Source organism: Pelophylax lessonae, assembly GCF_965119305.1.
Source record: "Pelophylax lessonae genome assembly, chromosome: 9".
Lineage (NCBI taxonomy): Eukaryota > Metazoa > Chordata > Amphibia > Anura > Ranidae > Pelophylax > Pelophylax lessonae.
This window is the reverse complement of record NC_138776.1, coordinates 244,541,714-244,564,209: the sequence shown is the minus strand read 5'-3', so window position 1 is coordinate 244,564,209 and position 22,496 is coordinate 244,541,714. Positions and strand designations below refer to the sequence as shown.

The 22,496-nt window shown below is 44.8% G+C and overlaps 1 protein-coding gene across 1 annotated transcript in view; it reads left to right on the top strand.

Moving 5' to 3' along the window:
* The first annotated feature begins 278 nt into the window (after window positions 1–278).
* LOC309562870 (uncharacterized protein) overlaps window positions 279–22,496 on the top strand; it is a 44,895-nt gene continuing 22,677 nt past the window's right edge. Inside the window, exons 1-3 of the mRNA XM_082267188.1 lie at window positions 279–582; window positions 8,215–8,325; window positions 17,576–17,632. Of these exons, the coding sequence (XP_082123314.1) occupies window positions 280–582; window positions 8,215–8,325; window positions 17,576–17,632 (471 nt within the window). The 5' untranslated portion in view covers window position 279. The remainder of the gene's footprint in view (window positions 583–8,214; window positions 8,326–17,575; window positions 17,633–22,496) is intronic.

Sequence of the window (22,496 nt, the reverse complement as noted above, 5' to 3'; positions counted from 1 at the left end):
CTGTCCTTCGGGAGGTTCTCTCCTCACACGGCCATTCCCTTCAGCTGCTGGCTCTGCCCCCCATCATGCAACTTTTCAGTCCCAATTTGTCAGACAAGTCGCACAAGTGTGAAAATGGCCTTACTGTATCCAAAATGAAAAATCCTTTTTTTCATATTGGGATCACTCTCCTAATACAGTGGTGCAGTAAAATATTGTCTCGTTGTGTTAATATTTTTAGAAAGGCATACAAAATCCTGGTTTTAACTTTTTAAACATTTTTTTTCTATTTTAGGTTTCATGATGTCAAATCCCGCGAGTCAAGACGTACCTCCTCTCTATGAGACGATAATGAGCAGCGCTCCATCTGCGGTCCCATCTGCGGTCCCAGTGTCGGTCCCAGTGTCGAATGTACCTGTGGCATCTTTCTTACAGAACGTCAGTCCTCCACCCCCCATGTTCTATGTCCCTCCTTCAACCCAGGCCTGGAGTGTCCCCCCTATGGCACCACAATGGCAGCTGACTGCCATCATACCCCAAAATATGGACCCATCTTCACCTTTTTTCCAAGGATTTCTGAAGGGTAAACCAAAGGCTCTGGGAGTAAGTATTAAAGGTGACCAAACAGAACACAGTTTATACAGGGAGCCCAGTAAATTTTGAGAACCACATCTAAAGGTGTACCTGTCCTTTTGCAATAGACAATATGATGCATGGGGGGGGGGGGGAGTAGAGATGGAGATACAGGTATGTAGTACAGTACCCTAAATGGCCTGCAGATTTGTCCCGGGATCTATTCCCAATCAGGTGTGAAGCAGCCAGGCAAACAGCAGCTCCCACAGTCTCACAGCACAATGACCAGGCAGTGAGTATCTTTTTAGGGTTTTATGCTGGTTGAACATGGTTGGGGTGCAGAATAAACCTTGGGATGCTGCAAATTTATTGCACACAGTAGCAGAGGACACTCTCTAGTTTAACTTGACTCTTTAGGTTGAACTCCCTTCTGGACTAGCAATAAGTGAACAAACAACTCTGGGGTCTGCAAACTTCCTAAGCAGTCCTAAGCCAGCAATTCTGGAGCACATGCTCCAAAGGTTAAGAGATAACATTCACTAGGACCTCTCACTCTAGCCTATACTCACAATGTCCCCATGTACTTGAATGGCTTCATCCAATTTCACCCAGACACTTCTCCTGTAATGGCCGGAATACACGATTAGACTTATGAAAAAGTGTTCGTTGGTCGAAAACGTTGCCAACATACACGGGCCGAATATCGCCCGACCGTTGACCGCCGACCATCAAAACAGTGTTCAGCGTGATGATGTTGTACAGATTTCAAATGAACGACCTTAACACCGATGTATAGAATATCGTTTATTCGCAAACGAGACAACAGAATTTTTTTGTTTTTTTCAAACGGTATTTTCCGTTCACAATATCGATATCGGTCATTGATGGCTGGGCATTAACGAGTAGAATATCGGCCGATCGTTCGCTGAATGGAAATTTTCGGGCGATTTTCTTATCGTGTATTCCGGCCATAAGTCAGATCCTCAGTGAACCCTTTTGAATTTTCTCCAGCTCCACTCAAAAAACAGGCTCCCCAGCTCTCCCTGAGCTTGGGCCTTGATGAACTTCTGCAGACTTCATCTTATCTGCCCAGAAGGGCAGCAGCCCCTCCGACTGGGTCTTCTCCTCCAGATCAAAGACCCTGCTGTTTCAGGTCCAGACCATTTATGTACCCCCCAGCCACCTACTAGGTATTTTTTACCCCCCCCAAGGATTGGCTGAGACCACATCAATTTTCAGACCCAGGGTCTGCCTCTTCCAGCCCAATACATTCTAGAATCCATTAGAAGGCAGTAGAAAGTAGTTGAGTCTGCAGCCAACAAGACCTAGAACAGCCGAAAATAATCACACACAATGATTACAGAGGAGCTCAAGAACTAAATTTATCTGAACCTCTCTAACAACCTATTCTAGGAGGGTGATACAGGTAGATCTTAAGAGATACAGGACCCTGTGCCTACGCATGGCATATCTGTAACACAGTAATCAATTTATTAACCACGCTCCTTGCCTGGTTCTTCTGAACTGACTGAAAGCGGCCTCCAGCAGGCACCTCGCTGTCAATCTGTAGCTAACCATAGCCAATACACAGATGGGGAAAGAATTCCCCGCTGTGTGTGAAGTCAGCCCACTTACTATGAGGAATAAGGAAAGTAGGAGGCTGCACCATCACATAACCATGGAAAAAACATAAAAATAAAAGTAATAAACAATGTTTGTTACAAAAGTAATAGTGTTACATTTAAAATTATGTCTGCTTTAATGTAGTTTACTTGTGTAGCATTGTGTTCACAAATACTTTAAGCTTTACTTATAGCAGGGCCGGCCCTACCATGGGTCCCACTGGGTCCATTGGACCCAGGCAGAACTTGGAGAGGGGAAGCAAATTGACTCCCAAGATTTTTTTTCCAGCAGTTTTGTGTGTCATCAGTTTGCGGCGCGTTACGGGTGTCATTTCCCCATCTCATACTGCTGCGCGTAGTGTAAACTGATGAGTATAAGGAGACGGAGCGTCTCCTCCAGGGCATGTCCCTCACGTTATCATGGTGTGCGCAATGACGTCAGACATAAGCGAACTCCATCTCAGGCAGGGCAGGCAGGATCTTCTGGGGGGTTGCCGCGGCAGACACAGGAGTCAAAGGAGGAATGAGGACAGACAGTGGGTGTTTGGTGGACTGGTCTGGTCGAAGAAGATAACAGTATATAATATTTTCTATATTCTTTATTTAGATGTATATTAAAAAAGAATAGCGCACACATGAAAAAGAAATGACTATCAAATATGGAGACAATCCATAAATAAAAATGGGGATTTAGTCCCACCATATGGCCATATCGTGCTCAAGCCCACCACTGCGTCAAAGTACCCCATTATCAGTGGGTCCTACACTATCCATAAAAAAGGGGTGAATCCAGCCTCTCTAACCCTTGGAGACAACACTCCTTGCTGGGAAAGATGTGCAACTGGACTACAAGGGACTCCTCCTATATCTACTTGATAGTGGACACTGATAGAGTACAGGTGTGTGTGGGGGATGGGATGCTCAACCTCAGAAGTCTGGTCAGACCGAATACAAGGGTTAGAGAGGCTGGATTCACCCCTTTTTTATGTTTATTATGTATTCAGTCTGACCAGACTTCTGAGGTTGAGCATCCCATCCCCCACACACACCTGTACTCTATGAGAGTCCACTATCAAGTAGTGCATTAGCACATCTTTCCCAGCAAGGAGTGTTGTCTCCAAGGGTTAGAGAGGCTGGATTCACCCCTTTTTTATGGATAGTGTAGGACCCACTGATAATGGGGTACTTTGACGCAGTGGTGGGCTTGAGCACGATATGGCCATATGGTGGGACTAAATCCCCATTTTTATTTATGGATTGTCTCCATATTTGATAGTCATTTCTTTTTCATGTGTGCGCTATTCTTTTTTAATATACATCTAAATATAGAATATAGAAAATATTATATACTGTTATTTTCCTCGACCAGACCAGTCCACCAAACACCCACTGTCTGTCCTCATTCCTCCTTTCACTCCTGTGTCTGCCGCGGCAACCCCCCAGAAGATCCTGCCTGCCCTGCCTGAGATGGAGTTCGCTTATGTCTGACGTCATTGCGCACACCATGATAACGTGAGGGACATGCCCTGGACATGCCCTGGAGGAGACGCTCCGTCTCCTTATACTCATCAGTTCAAGCTTTCCCAGTCGTGAGTACTGCAAACTGCCCCTGGGGGTCTGCCTAGTGAGAGGGGACCACTCCGGAGAAGGTCAGAGGGATCCAGGAGCAAAGTAAAGGGGGTGCCAGTGTTGACCCTGAAGAGAAAAAGGGGGTGCCAGTGGTTGGGTCCTGAAGTGCAGTGTGTACAGTGTTAAGAGTTGCCGTAGTATTACAAGAGGCTACCTCAGTCAGGAAGGACTGGAGGGAGCAGTGTCAAAGACTTTTGAGCTAACCAGAGCATCAGAAATTAGTCTTCAGCACAGTCAAGGACTTTTGAGCTAAACAGAATGTCAGAAGTCAGTTTTCAATACAGTGCAGCAAGTCAGTGATTTCAAGCGCCAGCAAGCGTTGGTCGGCTTCCAGCCGGCGTCAAGTCAGCGCTGAAAGGAATTTTCCTCAAGTGTCCCAATTTGTACCTAGTTGAGCCAGAGGAGTATCCCACTCATTCCCTTCTCCCATCCCCATATAAAATAAAAAAACAAACCAAAGATGCCGGACTGTTCATTATCTCAGATCTCACACTTGGGCAATCAGCTTAAATGTGCTGTTGGTGTTACCGGTGACCATGGCAGACCCACATCCTGCAACATACTGTTTTATTATTTTTTATTAAAAAAAAGTATATTTGATGTGTTTGTAAGACTGCTTTGCAAATACGGTGTGACAAAGTATTGCAACGATCTCTATTTTATTCTCTAGGGTCTCTGCTAAAAAAAAAAAAATATAATAATAATGTTTGGGAGGGGTTCCAAGTTTCTAGCAAAAAATACTGATTTTAACTTGTAAACAACACATTTCAGAAATAGGCCTGGTCCTTAAGTGGTTAATGCTGAAGCATTACTTTATCATAATCAGCATGTGGAAGGGTTAATATACCTCAGACTACTGGGCCTGGTAGGATAACCTACACTAGGCCGCTGGTCTGCAAAGGTTAAAAACAGAAGACCCAGGCATTAGAGCATTAAACAGTAATCCAAACCTGCAGAACCAGGCATTACTTAGTTAATAGGAAAGATCCAGCTTTGCACAGTAAACACCTGTATACCAGCGATGTCCACGAGTCCCTCTGCAAACTGGGACTCTCCATCCTGATTGGCTGAGACACAGCAGTGGCACCATTGGCTCCCATGGCTGTCAATCAAAGTCAGTGAGCCAGTCAGCAGAGAGAGGGGGCAGGGAGGAATGGCAGCTTCGTGTCTGAATGCACACTTGGAGCTGCAGCTCAGCTTGGGTGCCCCCATAGCAAGCTGCTTCCTGTGGGGGCACTCAGCAGGAGGGAGGGGCCAGGAGCACAGAAGAAGACCCCGAAGAGGAGGATCCGGGCTGCTCTGTGCAAAACCAACTGCACAGAGGAGGTAAGTATAACGTTTGGTATTTAAAAAAAAAAAAAACTTTACAATCACTTTAATTGGAATCATGGGAAGTACTTCCCTTTTGTTCTGTCTTTAACCACTTAAGCCCCGGAAGATTTTACCCCCTTCCTGACCAGGGCCTATTTTGCGATTTGGCACTGTGTGACTTTAACGGACAATTGCGCGGTCGTGCGACGCTGTACCTGAACGAATTTGATGTCCTTTTTTTTCCCACAAACAGAGCTTTCTTTTGGTGGTATTTGATCACCTGTGCGATTTTTTGATCATGCGCTATAGACAAAAAAAGAGCGTCGATTTTGCAAATATAACAATATTTTTCACATTTTTTTATATGAAATTCCCAAAAAAAAATTTAAAAATTAAAATTTTTTAACATTTTCGGCCAATTTGCTTTATGCTACATATGTTTGGTTTAAAAGAAAAAAATCGCAAAAAGCGTATTTTGATTGGTTTGCGCAAAAGTTATCGCGTTTACTAACAAAGGGAAAGATCTGCGATTTTTTTTCGGGACTGCGACATTGTGGCGGACAGATCGGACCCTTGACTGACATTTTTGACACTTTTGGGGTTACCAGTGACATTTCTACAGTAATCAGTGCTATACATATACACTGTTACTGTAAAATTACACTGAGAGTGAAGGGGTTAACTTTTTTTGAGAGGGAGGGGTGGTGTGTGTCCCTAGGGGCGTGATTCTAACTGTGATTGGCTGTGGCTTGAGGTGTAGGAACAGTGATCAACGGTCCTACATAGTAGAACCGTATGATCACTGTTTCTACACAGGGGAGAATGACAGGGGGCTTGTTTACATCAGCCGCCTGCCTTTCTCCCTCTGCACCGACGATCGCCGAGTGATCGGCGGACATCGGGTCTGCCGGTCACACGCACGGGGGGGGGGGGGGGTCCGTGACCGCGCGGGAGCGGCAGCTCGCTCCCCAGAGCCTCACAGGCTAGTGACGTATATATACGTCACTTTGCCTGTGAGGGGCTGACCGCCGCAGTATATGTACTTGCGGCGGTCGGCAAGTGGTTAAAAGGGACATCAGGCCTGGTACCGGTGTGTGACCTCTGACATGAATAGAGAATCACAGAGAGTGCCATATTGGGGAAGCCTGTCTATAACTGGACACAGAGTTCTCTTGAGATTTGGGTGGATTTGCCCTCCACTCCTGTTTAGTGCTTGTCAGAGGTGGGGGACTTGAGTCACATGACTTGACTTAAGTCACCAGTTTGAGGACTTGAGACTTGCTTGACTAAAATTAATAAAAGACTGGACTTGACTTTGACTTGGTATTCATGACTTGAGACTTGACTTTGACTTGAGACATATGACTTTTTTAAGTTCTTAAATATTTGCATTTTCTCAAGATGTGTTAAAGCAAAATTAATGTGCCTGTTATGTTTCTGACACCACAGTCACTTAAAACACTTCAGTGTGTTCCGATTTTTTTAAGAATGGAAATACGTAATATGTTTTTAGTGACTGTGGTGTTGATGACCGGACAAAGGATTTTGAGCTGTTTGGGCATTCAAAGTGTTTCTTTAATATGCCAAGAAAAAAGCACTAAGCAGTTTTGTTAATGTTGAAAATAAAACAAAACCTTTCCTGACCACTGACTTTTAACTGATTCAACCTCCCTGGCAGTATTCCTGAGTGTGGCTCACACTCAGGAATACTGAGAACACACACTTTCAGGGTGAAATTTTAGTGCCAATAGCGGTAACCCCGAGCCACACTCGGGGTACCGCCAGGGAGCATCGCTGGATCCTGGTAGAGGTTACTTACCTTGTCCCGCGATGTGTCCCTTCGGCATACGGCGGCCGGATTTTCCGCCCGATGCTGTGAGCCCCGGCTTCCGTCTCCAGCGACGTGACGCTCGCAGGGGGTTGGAACCGGCGGCAAATTCAAATAGTATAATACACAAACACACTGATATATTGTAATCCTATTGGATTACATTACAAAATAAAATAAATTTACATTAGTTTGCCCCCCCGGCCCTTTCCTGCAGTTTTACTGTACTTTATATATATATATATATATATATATATATATATATATATATATATACACATATACACTTTAACTTATTTATAGTTATTTATTATATTATAATTAAGTGTTTCAAACTTTATCATACCCGAGATGTTATAAAGAAGAACGCACCGTAAGAAAAAATCATATGTAAATAGTTGGTTTGGGCTGCTTGTTCCTTAAAAATTACTAGCAAAATAATGGTACCGCTTTCAGCACCTAAAATTGGAAACAATCATACCTCCAGGGAGGTTAAAGGTGAAAATTGGGGTCGATCTGTATTTTGACTTGATTTGTGACTTGACCAAAATAAATGACTTGACTTGACTTGCTTGACTTCTAGCAGGGACTCGACTTGATTTGCTTGCTTTTCGCCACAGTAACTTGGGACTTGCTTGAGACTTGAAGGTTAAGACTTGAGACTTGCTTGTGACTTGCACATGTGTGACTTACTCCAATGTCTGGTGCTTGTTAGTTTAATTTTAGCTAGACCCTCTCCACTTCTTCTATGTTCCCTCAGTCAGTGTTAGTACTTCTAAGAGACAGGGCTTAGGAGGAAGGTTATGGTCTTTTTACACTTCAAAAGACTGGGAAAACATCCTCTGTACTGCAATTGTCCTACGTTAGGTTGTGTTGGATTCCATGTGTTAGGCTGCCTGTGGTTAGTGCCAAGTCAGCAGGTGACCATACTGGCTGAACAGAATGGGTCTAAATATGTAGGTTAAAGCATTTATGAACAACATAAAAACCCATAGGTTGACACTGAGCTGGATATAAGGCTGTACAGGGATCCCATCAAAGGACACATGAGGGTCAAATTGATTTCTGACTTTTGGTACAGCCAAAAAGAATGAGAAAGTGTTCTTTGAGAAACTTGAACTTGCCTTAAAAGAATCCCCATCTGGATTGAATCATCAACTAGGCAAATCTATTAATTTATCTCTAGCAGACCATTAGATATCAATGGCACTTAGCAGAGTATTGTGTAAAGCTGCAATAAACTAATTAAACCTCATTCTTTCCCCCCTTCAGATTCTGGTCATTGTGACAGCCATCTTGGAGATTTGCCTCGGCATTGCATTGGTCTTCACCAAACTTACCATCACACTTCCAAGTGGCATTCCATTTTGGGGCCCTGTTTTTGTGAGTAGTATTACAATTTGCTGTTTGTGTTGTATTCCACTCGTGCAAAAAAGCACCGGCCTGCAGTACCACCTATTGGCCAATCATAGATTAGCTTTCACCAACGTAGCAGGGGAGAGTTTGAATCAAAGTGAGATGTTGTTGCCTGTGTCCCCATTGGGGAGTTTCCCCTCACTTCCTGTCCTGGTGACCACTGTCCTTTGATCACTGGGATAGGAATGAAGTTTAATTTCTGAATAAGAACAAAGACAAAAAGAACAGCATGAAAAAGTTCAAACTATTTCTTATGCTATCCAAAAATAAATGTGACTGGAGTTTAATTTAAGATGATCTTAAGTGAACATTTTCCATTTAAATATGCACATGCATCCAGCATATTAAGTCCCTGTTGTGTAATTAATGCGGATTGTAGCCAGGAGATGGCTAGTATTGCCTGACTTATCAGGAGACACTTTGCAGCATTTACTGTAGTGAGACTGTTCCTCTCTAGTACTGTAGTGAGACTGTTCCTCTCTAGTACCAAGCTTAGACTCTATGTCATCACATCCTGCCAGAAGGGTGAATAATACCAGAGAGTGAAACAAAGCATGTTGAGATCTGTAGTTCAAGGAACCAGGGTTTACACTCAAGTCAGACTGTAATGGATTACAAGTACCAGGTGGCTGAAGAGGAAAAGGAGAATGCTGGGAGAGGTAATAAAAAGCCTGGCTACAGTAACACACTCAAATATACTGCGTTAAACGTACAGTAACTCATGAATATATACTTTGTTAAATGTGCAGTTATAATTGTGGTTAAAGTTGTTGTGAGTTGTATAACTTTTTTTTATTAAACTGACCAATTAAGTTTTGTTATAACACTCCTACCTCTTTAGAGGACCAAAGATTTGAAGTGGGGGAGAATGTAGCCAGGACCTGGCTAGTATTGCCTGCCTTATCAAGAGACGCTTTGCAGCACTTACTGTAGTGAGATTGTTTCTCTCTAGTGCCCAGCTTAATATGTCATGTGCTTGACACCACCATGAAAAACATGCTGATAACCTTTCAATCCTCCTTAATGGCTAATCTCTCTTCTATCATTCAAAAATTCTCATGTGACATGACACAAATGGGGAACAGAGTGTCTTATATAGAAAACAAAATGGAGGAATGCGCAGATACAGTGAATGAATTAGTAGATGCTTATACTGATCAGAGAGAAGACACCTTGTGGATCAAACATAAGCTAGCAGATCTTGAAGATCGCTCACGCCGCAATAACGTTAAAAAAAGGGGCATTCCAGAATCTATTCAACCTGCTAAATTGCAACAATATACAACCACTATGTTTTCATCATTGGAGCCAGAATTAACCCCTATGGAATTGACCATAGACAGGATCCACAGGCTTCCTAAGCCGCGTCATTTGGATGACTCTGTCCCTAGGGATGTGCTGTTCCGCATACACTTCTATCCAGCTAAGGAAAAACTCCTACAAATGTCCAGAAGATTAGGTACACTGCCTGCTCCGTATGCAGATATACAGCTATTCGCTGACTTGTCCCAGCAAACATTACAACAAAGGAAGCAATTGAAAACCTTAACCAAGGCTCTTTCAATCCACAAAATTATTTACAAATGGTGTCACCCTGAAACCCTGCTAGTCACGTTCAATGGGATCCCTCACACAACATCGACCATTGAAGGTGGTATGAAGCTTCTCCACTCCTGGGGCATTATCCCAGATCCTCCCAGAGGATTCCAAGATACTCCTCGGAAGTTTCCATCCCCCCACTCCAGGCAACAGCAAGGGCCCTCAAGACAAAAATTTCATCCATGATTTGAACCGCTTCCCCCACTGAGCATACAATAGTCCGGCCAGACTACTACCCCATGACCAACTTTCTACTACTATCCTCTGTCCACTTCAGGTGGAGTACCCCCACTCCCTCATCAGCAAGCCTAGAATAGGATTCATCTTGCTGATTGTTCTACACCGATTGGCGTCCTTGTTCATCACCATACCGAACAGTTAAAGTTATTTTGTGTCTACTTCTACGCAGTTTTTCTATTGTTTTGTTATTTTTCTGTTCTGTTTTGTTTTTTTATCTTTTTTCATCGCTTCTGGGGACAGCCACACCAGATCCTTTGGGCTGTGAACCCCTGGTGACCACTGGAGAACTGTCATCTCTACAACCACTACAGCCTTGACATCGGTAACTTCCACCTCCTCTTAGTGCGGACATTCTCATCCGGCATCAATCCAACTAAGGTAACCAATAGTCTCCCTTAAGTTCTCCCGGTCCACAGAAGATCACATCTCATTGAGGAGAAGTTAACCTGCTATCACTCCACCGTGTGAGAACTTTTCTCCTATCACACCACTTACAAGCCTCCATGTCTTTTAAACTCATATCGCTAAATGCTAGGGGGCTGAACCACCCGGCTAAATGCGCTTCCTTATGGGCCACCGCCAACTCTCTCCAGGGAGATATTATCTGTGTACAGGAAACACAATTTTCCCACTCTGCACCCCCGAAGTGCAGCCACAAGCACTTCCCCACTATCTATCAGGCATGGGAGAAAAAGAAGCGCAAAGGAGTTCTCATTGCTATTAGACAATCCCTGGCCTTCCAGTCCCATGAGGTTATTCTGGATCCCAAAGGCCGTTTCATCATTCTACGCTGTTCAATTGACAATAGACAATACGCTATTGAGAATTTATATGCACCCAATCACCACCAAATGCCATTCATCCGCTCAGTTGTCAACAAGGCAAAATCTCTCCAATTTGGTAACCTACTTCTGTGTGGCGATTTTATTTTGGCACCGGACAGCAGAATGGATTCCTCTGCCACCCTTAAATGTCATAATGTTTCCCTTTCCAGGTTTCTGTGGACCAATGAACTATATGACATGTGGAGGTGCTGTCACGCGTCGGAGAGGGACTATTCCTACCTCTCCCCGCGTCACGGCACCTACTCGCGCATTGACCTGTGTATTTCGGATAAAAAGCTATTAGAATGTATCTCTGCCGCAGAGCTCCACACTGCCACTTGGTCATACCACTCCCCATTAGGTATCACGGTTTCTCATGGCCCACCTGCCCAATCTACCTTTGTTTGGAGACTGCACAATCACCTCATTTCCAATCCAGTATATGCGGGTGAAGCCCAAAAACATCTTGACAACTACTTATCCGATAACCTCAAAACGGATTTGAACCCAGTGGTCCTGTGGAATGCTCATAAGGCTGTTTTGAGAGGGGTGTTCATGCAACTGGGAGCTAGGGAAAGAAAAAGGAGGACGCAGCTGTCAGGAAGGGCATTCCCATAGACAGAATGGCTCTTCTAGACAGCTTGCTGTGCATAGGCTACGCCCATTGCACAAGTGCGTGCACCTGTTGCTTGTATGGTCATCAAGGGGGCTATTTAAACTGAGCCTGTGCTGTGCTTCAGTGCTGTCTTGTCTACAGCGTTTCTGTGTAAACCTGCTACCTGTAAACCTGCATCTGATTACTGTTATCGACCCGGCTTGCCTTGACTTCTCCTGAACTCTGCCTGCATTGACCCCAGCTTATCTTTGACCACGCTTCTGCCTGTACATCTGCACCTGATCCGTCTGCCAGTGTATGACCCGGTTTGCCTGATCCTGTTTCTGCCTACTATCCTGCTGGACTGCCTGCTGCTAGTCTCTGCCTACTTTTCACTGGTGTCCATCCGGCATTCCTGCTCCGCTGCAACCCGCTGACGAACTTGGCCTTCTCCTGTCTCCTGCTCGGTGGTGTCCATCCGGCATTCCTGCTCTGCTGCAACCTACTGACAGACCCAGCCTGCTCCTGTCTCCTGTTCAGTGGTGTCCATACGGCACTCCTGCTCCGCTGCGGTCCACCGACAGTCTTCCCCTGCTTGATCCTGACAGTTCGTCCGGCTAAGCTACTATCAAGACCAATAGGCACTCGTGCCCCTCTGCACTCCTGTGCTACCTGTCTGCTCTATCAGGGGCCCCGAGTCAGAGGTGTAAGAGAGGCTTTCCTCACCGTATCAGGCTCTTCTACCAGGTACGTGACAGCAGCGGATAGATGATATCACGAAAAATGTATCTTCCCTAGACTCGCAAAACCAACAAAATCCTTCTACATTTCTTCGTAATCAAATCTTCACACTAAGACAGGATCTCAGAACCTTCCTGCTAGAAAAATATAGTGATAGTCTCAAAAAATGGAAAGCTACCACGTACCACTAGCAACAAAGCCAACAAGGCTATGGCTCTTCGCATCAAAGGGCAAAGACTTAAAACTAGGATCCCATATATGCTCCATCCCAAATCAAAGGATAAACTCCTTAAACCCAATCTCATAGCTGATGCCTTTAGTTCCTACTACGAATCTCTTTACAACCTTAAAGATGACCAAACGACACACCAACCCTCTCCCACCGAAATTCAGAAATGTCTTGACCATATCAAATTACCATCTATTCCTTCCCATAGCATGGAGGCCCTCAATCAACCCTTCACCACCCGAGAAATAACTAATGCCATATCCACCCTTCCTAACTTGAAATCCTCAGGGCCAGACGGCTATACGGCTGAATATTATAAGTTGTTCTCGCACTCCTTGACGCCTCTCTTTCGTGAGGTCTTTTAATTCGGCTGCCTTCTCCTTCCCGAAGGAAATGCTAATTGCCATGATTGTGACTTTGCCTAAACCCGGAAGGAACCAAACAAACCCCAAAACTTCAGGCCCATATCGCTCCTGAATATGGATGTGTAACTTTACGTCAAGCTATTAGCTAATAGGTTACTAGACGTTCTGCCTACCATAATCCACAAAGACAAGTCCGGCTTTACCAAAGGTCACCAGGTGTCAGACGCTACCAGACGTGTCGTCAACACCACCCATCATGCGGGCTTGTCCGGAACGCCTTCTCTGCTCTTTTCCTTGGACGCAGAGAAGGCGTTCAACAGGGTCCATTGGGGCTTTCTCTCGTCAGTTCTTCACAAATTTGGGCTCCAGGGTTTCTTATACAATGCAATAATGGCACTCTACTCAGAGCCATCGCACCACGGAAGCAATTTCCACCCCGTTCAATATATCAAACGGTACAAGAAAGGGGTGCCCCCTTAATTTTCAATATGATCATGGAACCCCTAGTCGAACACATTCGCTCCAACCCTAGGATATCAGGGATCCTATTAGCCAACAACACAAAATTAGTCTCTTCGCAGACGACGTAATCCTCATGATTACTAATCTCACCACCTCCCTGCCGGAAATTCAGAGGACTTTACAATGGTTTGGGGAAGTCTCCCTATACAAAGTCAATGAGACAAAATCTCATATACTCAATGTTGGTGTGGATTCTACAAGCTACAATCTTCTGCAACAACAATTCCCATATGCATGGGCAGATCATAGTCTATCTTACTTAGGTGTGCAACTGACCGCATCTCCTAAAACACTGTTTAAATATAATTACATACCAGCACACGCAAAATTACAAGATAACCTCAAAAAACTGGCCTCCACTGAATTCTAATGGCCAGGAAATTATGATAATGTGGTGGTATAGTGAGAGACGATGTACCCGTACCATACAAGCAGGCAGATGGGTATGACGTCTCTCACTATACCACCACGTTATACTTAATTCTCGGGTTGGATTAACTACAGTTGTGGCCTGTTGAAGGTGCATACATGCACCTGTACATGTGAGTGTGATTTATTTCTTTTTATAAATAAAAGTTTAATAAGGATTTCAGCACTATTGTGAGTTTTCTTACATCTGCATATGACGCTGCATTGAGGGACACGATTTACCGACTAAAGGCGCCTCTATCAGGACAAGCCATACAGATCTGGATGGACACATACTGAGATCCCCTGCATATACACCTTATCGTATATATGTTAAGGTGAGCACCCACTCACAAGGGGGTGCAGGGTTGCCATTTAGCTGTGACACTCTGGTCACTCACCATTGGGAAGCACTAGCCACTTTAAGGTGGCCTGAGTCAGGGGAGTGGTGTGGAAGAGTGCTGACTCACCCTGGTCCGTGCTCCTGTCGGACTCCCCTCCAGGCGAGCACGGGGTTGAGGCCTGTGAGGCCTCGTGGTGTCCTCACGCCTGTGACCAGAACAGCTTGGGAAGGTTGCGGCTCAGCTGGGTTCCCAGATTCTTCAGTGTTCGGGAGGCAGAGGCACTGTGTCCTAGCTTTCCCATCTTCCGATCTGGTTTAAGACTCCCCTAAAAGCCAATTTAGGTCCCCATTGCATCGGAGCTCTCTATTCAAGCCGCCATCCGTCTCCCTGGTCAAGCCATGCCCCCAGTTTTGATTTTTTGTGTAACCCTTACTAGATCCATTGGTGGTGGGTGGGAAAAATGTCCCTTGCATTGGTGGCCCTTACAGATACAGATAGTTAAAAAGATTATTGGTGGCATGCCATTGACTCTGCCAAATGGTATTGGCTCCAGAACTAAGCAGACACCATTAGATGGGGGGTCATCAAATCAAGGAACCTCTAGCAATTCCTGGAAGAACTCTAGGGTTCCATGGAACCTCGGTTGACAATGGCTGGTCTAGAGAGTTTACTTGAAGAGTTTGTTTAGGTTAGTTTCCATTTTAAGGGGTTTTAATACAGTTACAGGTTTACAGTAACCCTGCATTTTTGCTTATTGAGGAAAAAGTGACAGATCCTTTTAAAGCCCATCTCTTCTACTACCAATACTTACTTTACTGCTGGATCCCTAGCTAAGTAGTACTGTGTAAGCTCATTGTCAGCTTGTGTTGGAGCTTGCATTAGGTTCAGGACCTTCTCCATATTCCCATGTAACAAAGGCAGGGACTGGTGTTTGGCAGGTGAGGTTAAATTTTAGTCTTATCAGACCACCTTAAATGCACCTTGAAGATTCTGAGGCCACATAAGAAAAGGTGTTATGGTCAGATGAGACTGAAATTGAATTATTTAGGCTCAACACCAAATGATATATCACAAATTCAATACCGCTCACTATCTAAATAACACCATTCCTACAGTAAAGCATGGAGGTGGTAAAATCGTTGGGGTTTTTTTCCCTGCAGCAGGGACTGGAGCACTTGTCAGGATAGAAGGAAAAATGGATGGGGCAAAATACTGTCAAATTCTTGAGGACAATCCGCTGCCTTCTGCCAGAAGTTGTCAATGGGAAGAAGGTTTACCTTCCAACATGACAGTGACCCAAAGCACACAACAAAAATAACCACACAGTGGTTGAAGGAGTAAAAGTTGAATGTCCTTGCATGACTTAGTTAGAGCCCAGACTTAACCCTCCATGTGTGGAATGATTTGAAGACTGCAGTTCACTAACAGTCCCCATCAAATTTAACTGAACTTGAGCAGTTCTGCAGAGAAGAGTGGGCAAATATTGCAAAGTCTAGATGTGTAAAGTTAGTAGAGACATATCCCACCAGACTAAAGGCTGTAATTAAAGCAAAATGTGGTTCAACAAAATACTAGCATAAGAAGGGTGATCTTTTTTCCAACTCAGTGATTCTGTTTTTGATTTTTTTGATTTTTTGCTGACATGTTGGGGTTATATCTTTCACTTGGCTAGTATATGTTGCACAAAAAGAAAATACAACTGGATAAAACAAAAACGGTGTCTGTCTTCATTTCAGGCTGCAAAGCAACAACATGTGATTATTTTAAAAGGGAGTGATTCTTTCCTATGCCCACTGTACCTAGGGGTGATGTGTAGCTTATTATGAATGCCAGTTCTAGTTACACATACCTGGAGACAACTCACTGCACCTTCCTGGGTACTTGGCACTTACACTTAGCAGGGGGTCCCAAAATTAAATCCCCAAAATCCATGCACAAAACATCTGTCGTGACAAAAAAGCTGCACTCTGCTGGCGATGAGGACGGCAGGGAGGACGGCGGGGGATCGCAGGGAAGGTGAGTAACATTCTGGGGTAATCCCGAATGTGGCTTGGGGTTACCGCTTTTGGTACTGAAAGTTAACCCCGAGCCACACTCGGGAATACCGTCAGGGAGGTTAAAGTGGACGTAAACCCTCACATAAATATATGATGAAACATATCTCCCTACATAAATTTTACATGTAAATCTGCTGTATTCAGCTTTCAAGACTCTTTAGAAAGTGCACATTGTGTTAGAAATTTTTCTCCCTCTTTCAGCAGTGGGAGGGGAGTCTGGGCATACACTGTGTGTGAGCTGATTGGAGGAAAGGCACACACCTCCCCTCCACATAGGCAGAGGAACAAAGAAACGTGAAGAGCTGTACTGTGAAGAGACAAGCTCCCTGCTAATCTACCTCTAAGTGATCTCCCTGACACAAACTTTCAGCTGCTTTTATCTCCTGTGTCAGAGAACTTGTCAAAAGTTATCCTGCTGATAACAGAGGCATGAAGTAGCAGAAAGACACGGGACATAGGGCATTGGCGAGAGATAAGTAAACACTACAGCTACAGTATAAGTGCCCAGGTCAAATTTCATGAGTGGGATTTACATCCACTTTAAAGCGGAGCTCCAGTCCCCCAAATAATCTTTTACTTAAAAACGCCTCTGTATTTGTCTAAACAAATACATTAACATTTGAGAAAAGTCATATGCGTTTTATTTTTAGTTTATTTAAAAATATTTTATTACTGACCAGATCTCGGAAGTAGGCAGGTTCCATTTTAGCTGTGGGAATCTGAAGCCCTCCTGTATTACTTTCCGGGATTTCCGGGCCTGCGCAGTAACATCACTGCGCGGCTCTCCCTCTTCCTGACCGGTTGTTATAGCAATGTCAGCATCGGTGAAAAGTTCCCGCCTCATTGCTCATGACAGGAGATAACGCGAGATTTCATCAGTGGGCGATTTGCAAGAATTCCTGGGATACATGACGCTGCTATACCAGGAGCCCTTGCAAATTGCCTAGTGACGTAATCGCCTTCTGCGCTACGGCAGAAATAAGAAAAAAATGTATTTGCATAACAAAAATAAATACATAAATAATTTTTTTTTACATTGTGAAATGCATGCTTAAAGGGTAGATGATAGAAAGTGACTAAATACTGTAAAATGGGTGGAACTCAGCTTTAAGGTATTTCAGTAAATTAGACTGCATTTAGGCCACTAGATGAAGCTGGCAGTATAGAAATTTCTCTAAAACAATATAGTGAAATTTTATTCAGTTTGCTTAGATGCTTCTGACATTTGTGCAACTAATGTTTTAGAATAATATGCAGATGTGTTCTTACTTTTTTTTTCTTCTGTTTTTGCAGTACATCATTGCCGGATCTCTGACACTTGGCGCTCAGACAAAACCCAATATCTGCTTGGTAAGTTTTTTTCTTCTTTTTCATGTTTTACATTGCTGGAAAGTAACATTGCTACAAGGTATGTATACATTTTCTCCAAACATTGAAGAAATTATTATATAGCTGTGCTAGACTGATTCATAGTAAGTTCTAGGGATCGACCGATTATCGGCAAAGCCGATATATCGAGGGCCGATATGCACTTTCCCCGATATATCGGAATGGGCCCCGGAGGTTTACCGATATTACCAATATTTCGGAAAGTGCTGTACCGGAGTGATGCCTGCAGCTAGAGGCATCACCCCGGTACCGGCGTCCATAGCCAACGGTCGGCTGTCTTGTAATGACAACCGATGCGGCTGAGAAGCCGCTCGGCTGTCATTACAAGGAGCGGGAGAGGATGCCCCTCCCTACCTATCTGTTTACTTTAAGAGTATATTTGTCTGTACATCTGTATGGTCTTGATGAAGCTTTGAGCGAAACACGTCGCCCTGGAACAGACAAATTTCTTCACTTATGCGATTCCGATATGTATTCTACTCAATGCCTTTATGTAAATGACCTTTACTACTCAATGCCTTTATGTAAATGACCTTTACTACTCAATGCCTTTATGTAGCTGACCTTTACTACTCAATGCCTTTATGTAGATAGGCATTGAGTAGTAAAGGTAAAGATAGGAAAACTTTGGGAAAAACAGTATCGTGAGTACCGAGGGATCTGCCTAAGAGAGGGAACCACTCCAGAGAAGTCAGGGGATCAACGAGCCAACTCACCCAGAGTGTTACAGTAAAGGGGGTGCCAAGTAGTTAAACCCTGAATATAGGGATAAAGAGGGTGCCAGGAAGGGCCCTGAAGTTGTTCAGCAGTGCAGTCTACCTCAGAGTAAAGCTTGCCTCAGGATAGAGTTGACCTCAGGAAGCTTAAGGAAAACCTTTCACAGTCAAGGGCAAAGTGAAGCAGCGGTCTAGCCACGACTAGCTCAATTTCAGTGTACTTAGCATTACTCGGCGTTAACCAGCATTTATTCAAGTCATCCCTGCCTATTGTGCATAGTTCTATTCAGTTGGAGTACCCCACTCATCCCTTCTCCTATCCAAGTTCCAAATCAAATATGAAAAACGAAAGATACTGGACTGATTCTTGTCTGAGGTAAAACACTTGGAAAAATGCAAAAATGCCAGAATGTTCTATTGTTGCTAATGGTAACCCAGGGGAATCTGTAACCAGCAGCTCCCTTAGGAGTAGTGCTACATATAATAGATGTATCCAAATGTTTCTGTAGCGCTACTCCCTTGGGAGCTACTAGTTACGGATTCCACTGGGTTACCCATAGCAACAACTTGACAATATAGCATATTCAAAGTGCTTGGCTTAGTCAGAAAACAGTCTAGGGGTTTTGGTTTTTGTTGTTTTATTTGAGAACTTGGATGGGAGAAGGGATGAGTAGTATACTCCACCTGAATAAACTATGCTCAATTGCTGAGACTGCTGAATATAGCTGAATGCGGCAAGACCGCTGCTTCACCTTGATACTGCAGTGAAGAAAAATTAGATGAGCTGTACTGTACTTTAGATCAGTGGTCCTCAACCCTGGCCTGCAGGGCCCACTAACAGGCCAGGTTTGCAAGATAACTGAAATACATCCCAGGTGATATAATTTGCTGCTCAGTGATTGCAGTTCTCTAGTCTGCATCTCCCCAAGGTAATACTTAAAATCTGGCCTGTTAGTGGGCCCTGAGGACCGGAGTTGAGGACCACTGCTTTAGATCACTCTTCAGGGCCCTACTTAGTACCCCCTTTGTTCCTATTCTTCAGGGTTCAATACGGCATCCCCTTTACTGTAACACTCTGTGTGAGCTGTCCCCTTGATCCTCTGACTTCATTGGAGTGGTCCCCCTTCCTGGGCAGACCCTTTGGCAAGTCCCCTGTACTCACGGACACTGTTTTTCCCAGAAGATTCTGCCAGCAACTCCACTCTCAGCTCCACTGGGTCCTCTGCTGCTCAGCTCCACACCTGGTTCACTAGGCCGACTGTCTATGACCACTTTCCTCATACAACAGGAGAAGAGACAGCCGTCAGCCTTCTCCTGAGACTCTGCTTCCCACCAAAGACGCCCTGTCACATGTCCCCTCAGCTTTTAATTAGCAATCCCAAGATGCACTGCAAGAGTGCCCTCCAACTGGGACTCCCACAAAAGCCAATGTGTCACTGGCTGGGTTTCCTCCACTGTCCAACACATTCCCTTATTGGATACAGTGGGGACACTCCATCAGACCCAGTGAATCACACCTGGAAACATGCAACAGGCAACCTAACAGATCAGGCTCCCCTGATAAGCAGAAGGAGCATATTATGCTTTTACCTAACACCTATCTAGGAGGGTGCTATATCTCCAATAAAGATTAAGAGAGGAAAACGTAGAGTCTCCCAACATGGTTCATCCAAATGGAAATTTACATTGCAGCAAATGTACAAATGATCCCCTGGACCTGGAGTCTGGTAACAAAAACTTCAGTTAGGTAGGGCCAAAATACCCCCATGAAAAAAGAAAATAATCTCAAGAAGAAAATCCAATACCTGACAGATGAATAGTCTTGTGAAGTGCCCTCCTGCACGGATTCCACATGGATGGTCCTCAAATAGCTCCTAGCGCGCCAAACAAACAATCGCTGATGCCGCCTGATAGTGGCGCCAGCCAATTACATCAGCGACAAGCGCCACATGACGTGTGGCGCGGTGTGCATTCCGAGGAGAGGACGCAATCAACCAGAGGGAGTGTGTCGTCTCCAGGGAGGTCCTTCCTCTCAACACCCAGGCACAGGTAAAGGCAGACTGGTAAAGTCCACAGTACATGGCCAGGGACTACGAATCAATATGAGGTAAAGGCAGACTGGAACAGTTCATGATTTATGGCTGGGGACCATGAAGAAATATAAGCACAAATAAAGGCAGGCTGGAGCAGTCCAGGGTTTGTATCTGGGAACCATGAAGTAGGATGAACACAGGTAAAGGCTTTACTGGATCCTGGTACATAGACAGTCCATAGATGCAGCCTCTTACAGAGTGGTCCAGCATTCATTCCATAGGGCTCCAGGGACATGCAGCCCCTCTTCTCTCAGCTCACAGATCCATACCCACAGGGGGGAAAGAACAATCTCCTCGGTGCTCCAGACTATTTACCAGCAACCTAGCTCCAATTGGGCGCACCTCCCCAGGGATTGGCTATGCTCTGCTTAATATTCAGCATTTAAATCCACTCACCCTGTCAGGAATCAGGCTGGAGGCTGAGGTGAGGGGAGGGCTCCCCTTGCGGCTGAGTGCAGAGTACCCCTGGAGATGGTAACAGAGGGTGTTATGCCCAAAGATGCACGGGTTGCCTGCAGGTGAAGCTGCTTGAAGAATCAGATCCGCAGTGGAGAAGGTGGTCACAACCAATGAATCACTGGAAATGCAGGCAGGTCAATGCAAAGCAAGGTCAATAGCCAGGCCGAGGGTCAAAAACTTGAGGTCAATCAAGAGAAGAGGCAGGTAGAGTAGTCGGGATCAAGCCAGGGTCAAACACGGGAAGGCAATGAGGACTAGGCAGGAGCAAGTCCATAAAGCAAGCCATGTTCAGACCCAAGAGAGAAGACAGAGCAGGTCAGGGATAGCCGGGTCGGTAACAGGTAATCAAGTTCAAGGCTCAAGGAACACAGGATAGCCAGTGATAGCCAGTGCTGACTTTATATAGGCCAGTGGATGCTGGTAATTAGGACGTACCACGGCATTCGCCAAAGCGCCGTTGCATACGCCAATTTGCCATTGCGCACCTTTCGCTAATGCACATCCGCACGTTATCTTGGGTATCTGCCAGTTCTCCTCGAACCTCTTCCCTGACACACCTTAAACTCCAGAAACTTCTCCTAGAGGCAGGGGGAAGTAATCAAACTCTCAGCCTGTGAAGCTCTGAGCAGACCATACCAAACAATCACTGCTTCTGTGATTACAGCAGAAGCCAAGACTACATTTACCTAGCAGCCTAATTAGAAGGGTGCTACATTCATGTAGAACCCTATAGTCACTAGGATTGTGAAACACAAATTTATTTTGCTTGATACCGTTATTCATACTCTCTGATTCAGGATCTGGGAAAATCCAAATCTTAAAGATGTATCCAAGACTAGGCCATTCAAATTTCGTCTGATTCCTCCTGAAATGCAAGGCTCTACCGACAAATAAAATCTCTTTGGGATGGAATGATCCTTTGTAACTGAATTAAAGCGGTATTAAACCCAAAAGCAATTGTGTATTATATTGCAGCTTACCAATTCTTCGATGTGATGGCTGCATTCGTATTTTTTTTTAGCTTTCTTTCATTTCCCCCTGGTGATCTGGCTGGTAAGTCTGTTTTTCAACAGAACAAGCTGTCCTGCAGATGTAGAAGGTAAATGGGTGGTGCAAACTGCAGCCCTGCAGCTGTTGCGGAACTACATGTCCAATGAGGCATTGGAAGAACGACAGTTACGTAGCACCCTCCTAGGTAGGTGCTAGAGGGGGAGTATCGTTTTTGGCTCTGTCTGCCTATCAGAGGAGCAGCAGGTAAATTCTATATTGCTTTCTGCTTACCGGAGAGCAGGATCTGTGAGTTAGGTCTGCTCATGGTGCTCAGTGTGCGATTCATCTGGTCTAGGGGAGTGTTTCATGCTGGTCCAGTGGGATGGCACATTGGACAGTGGAGAAATCCTGACAAATGTGTGCACAGTCTTTGATACAGCCTCATTGATTGGCACAGACTGATAGTCTCGGTGCATTCTGGGATGTGGTATAAAAGCCAGGAGCACATGTGCTCGGGGTCTTTGGCTGGTGAATAGAGTCCCGGAGGGAGGGTGACGGCTGCCTCCT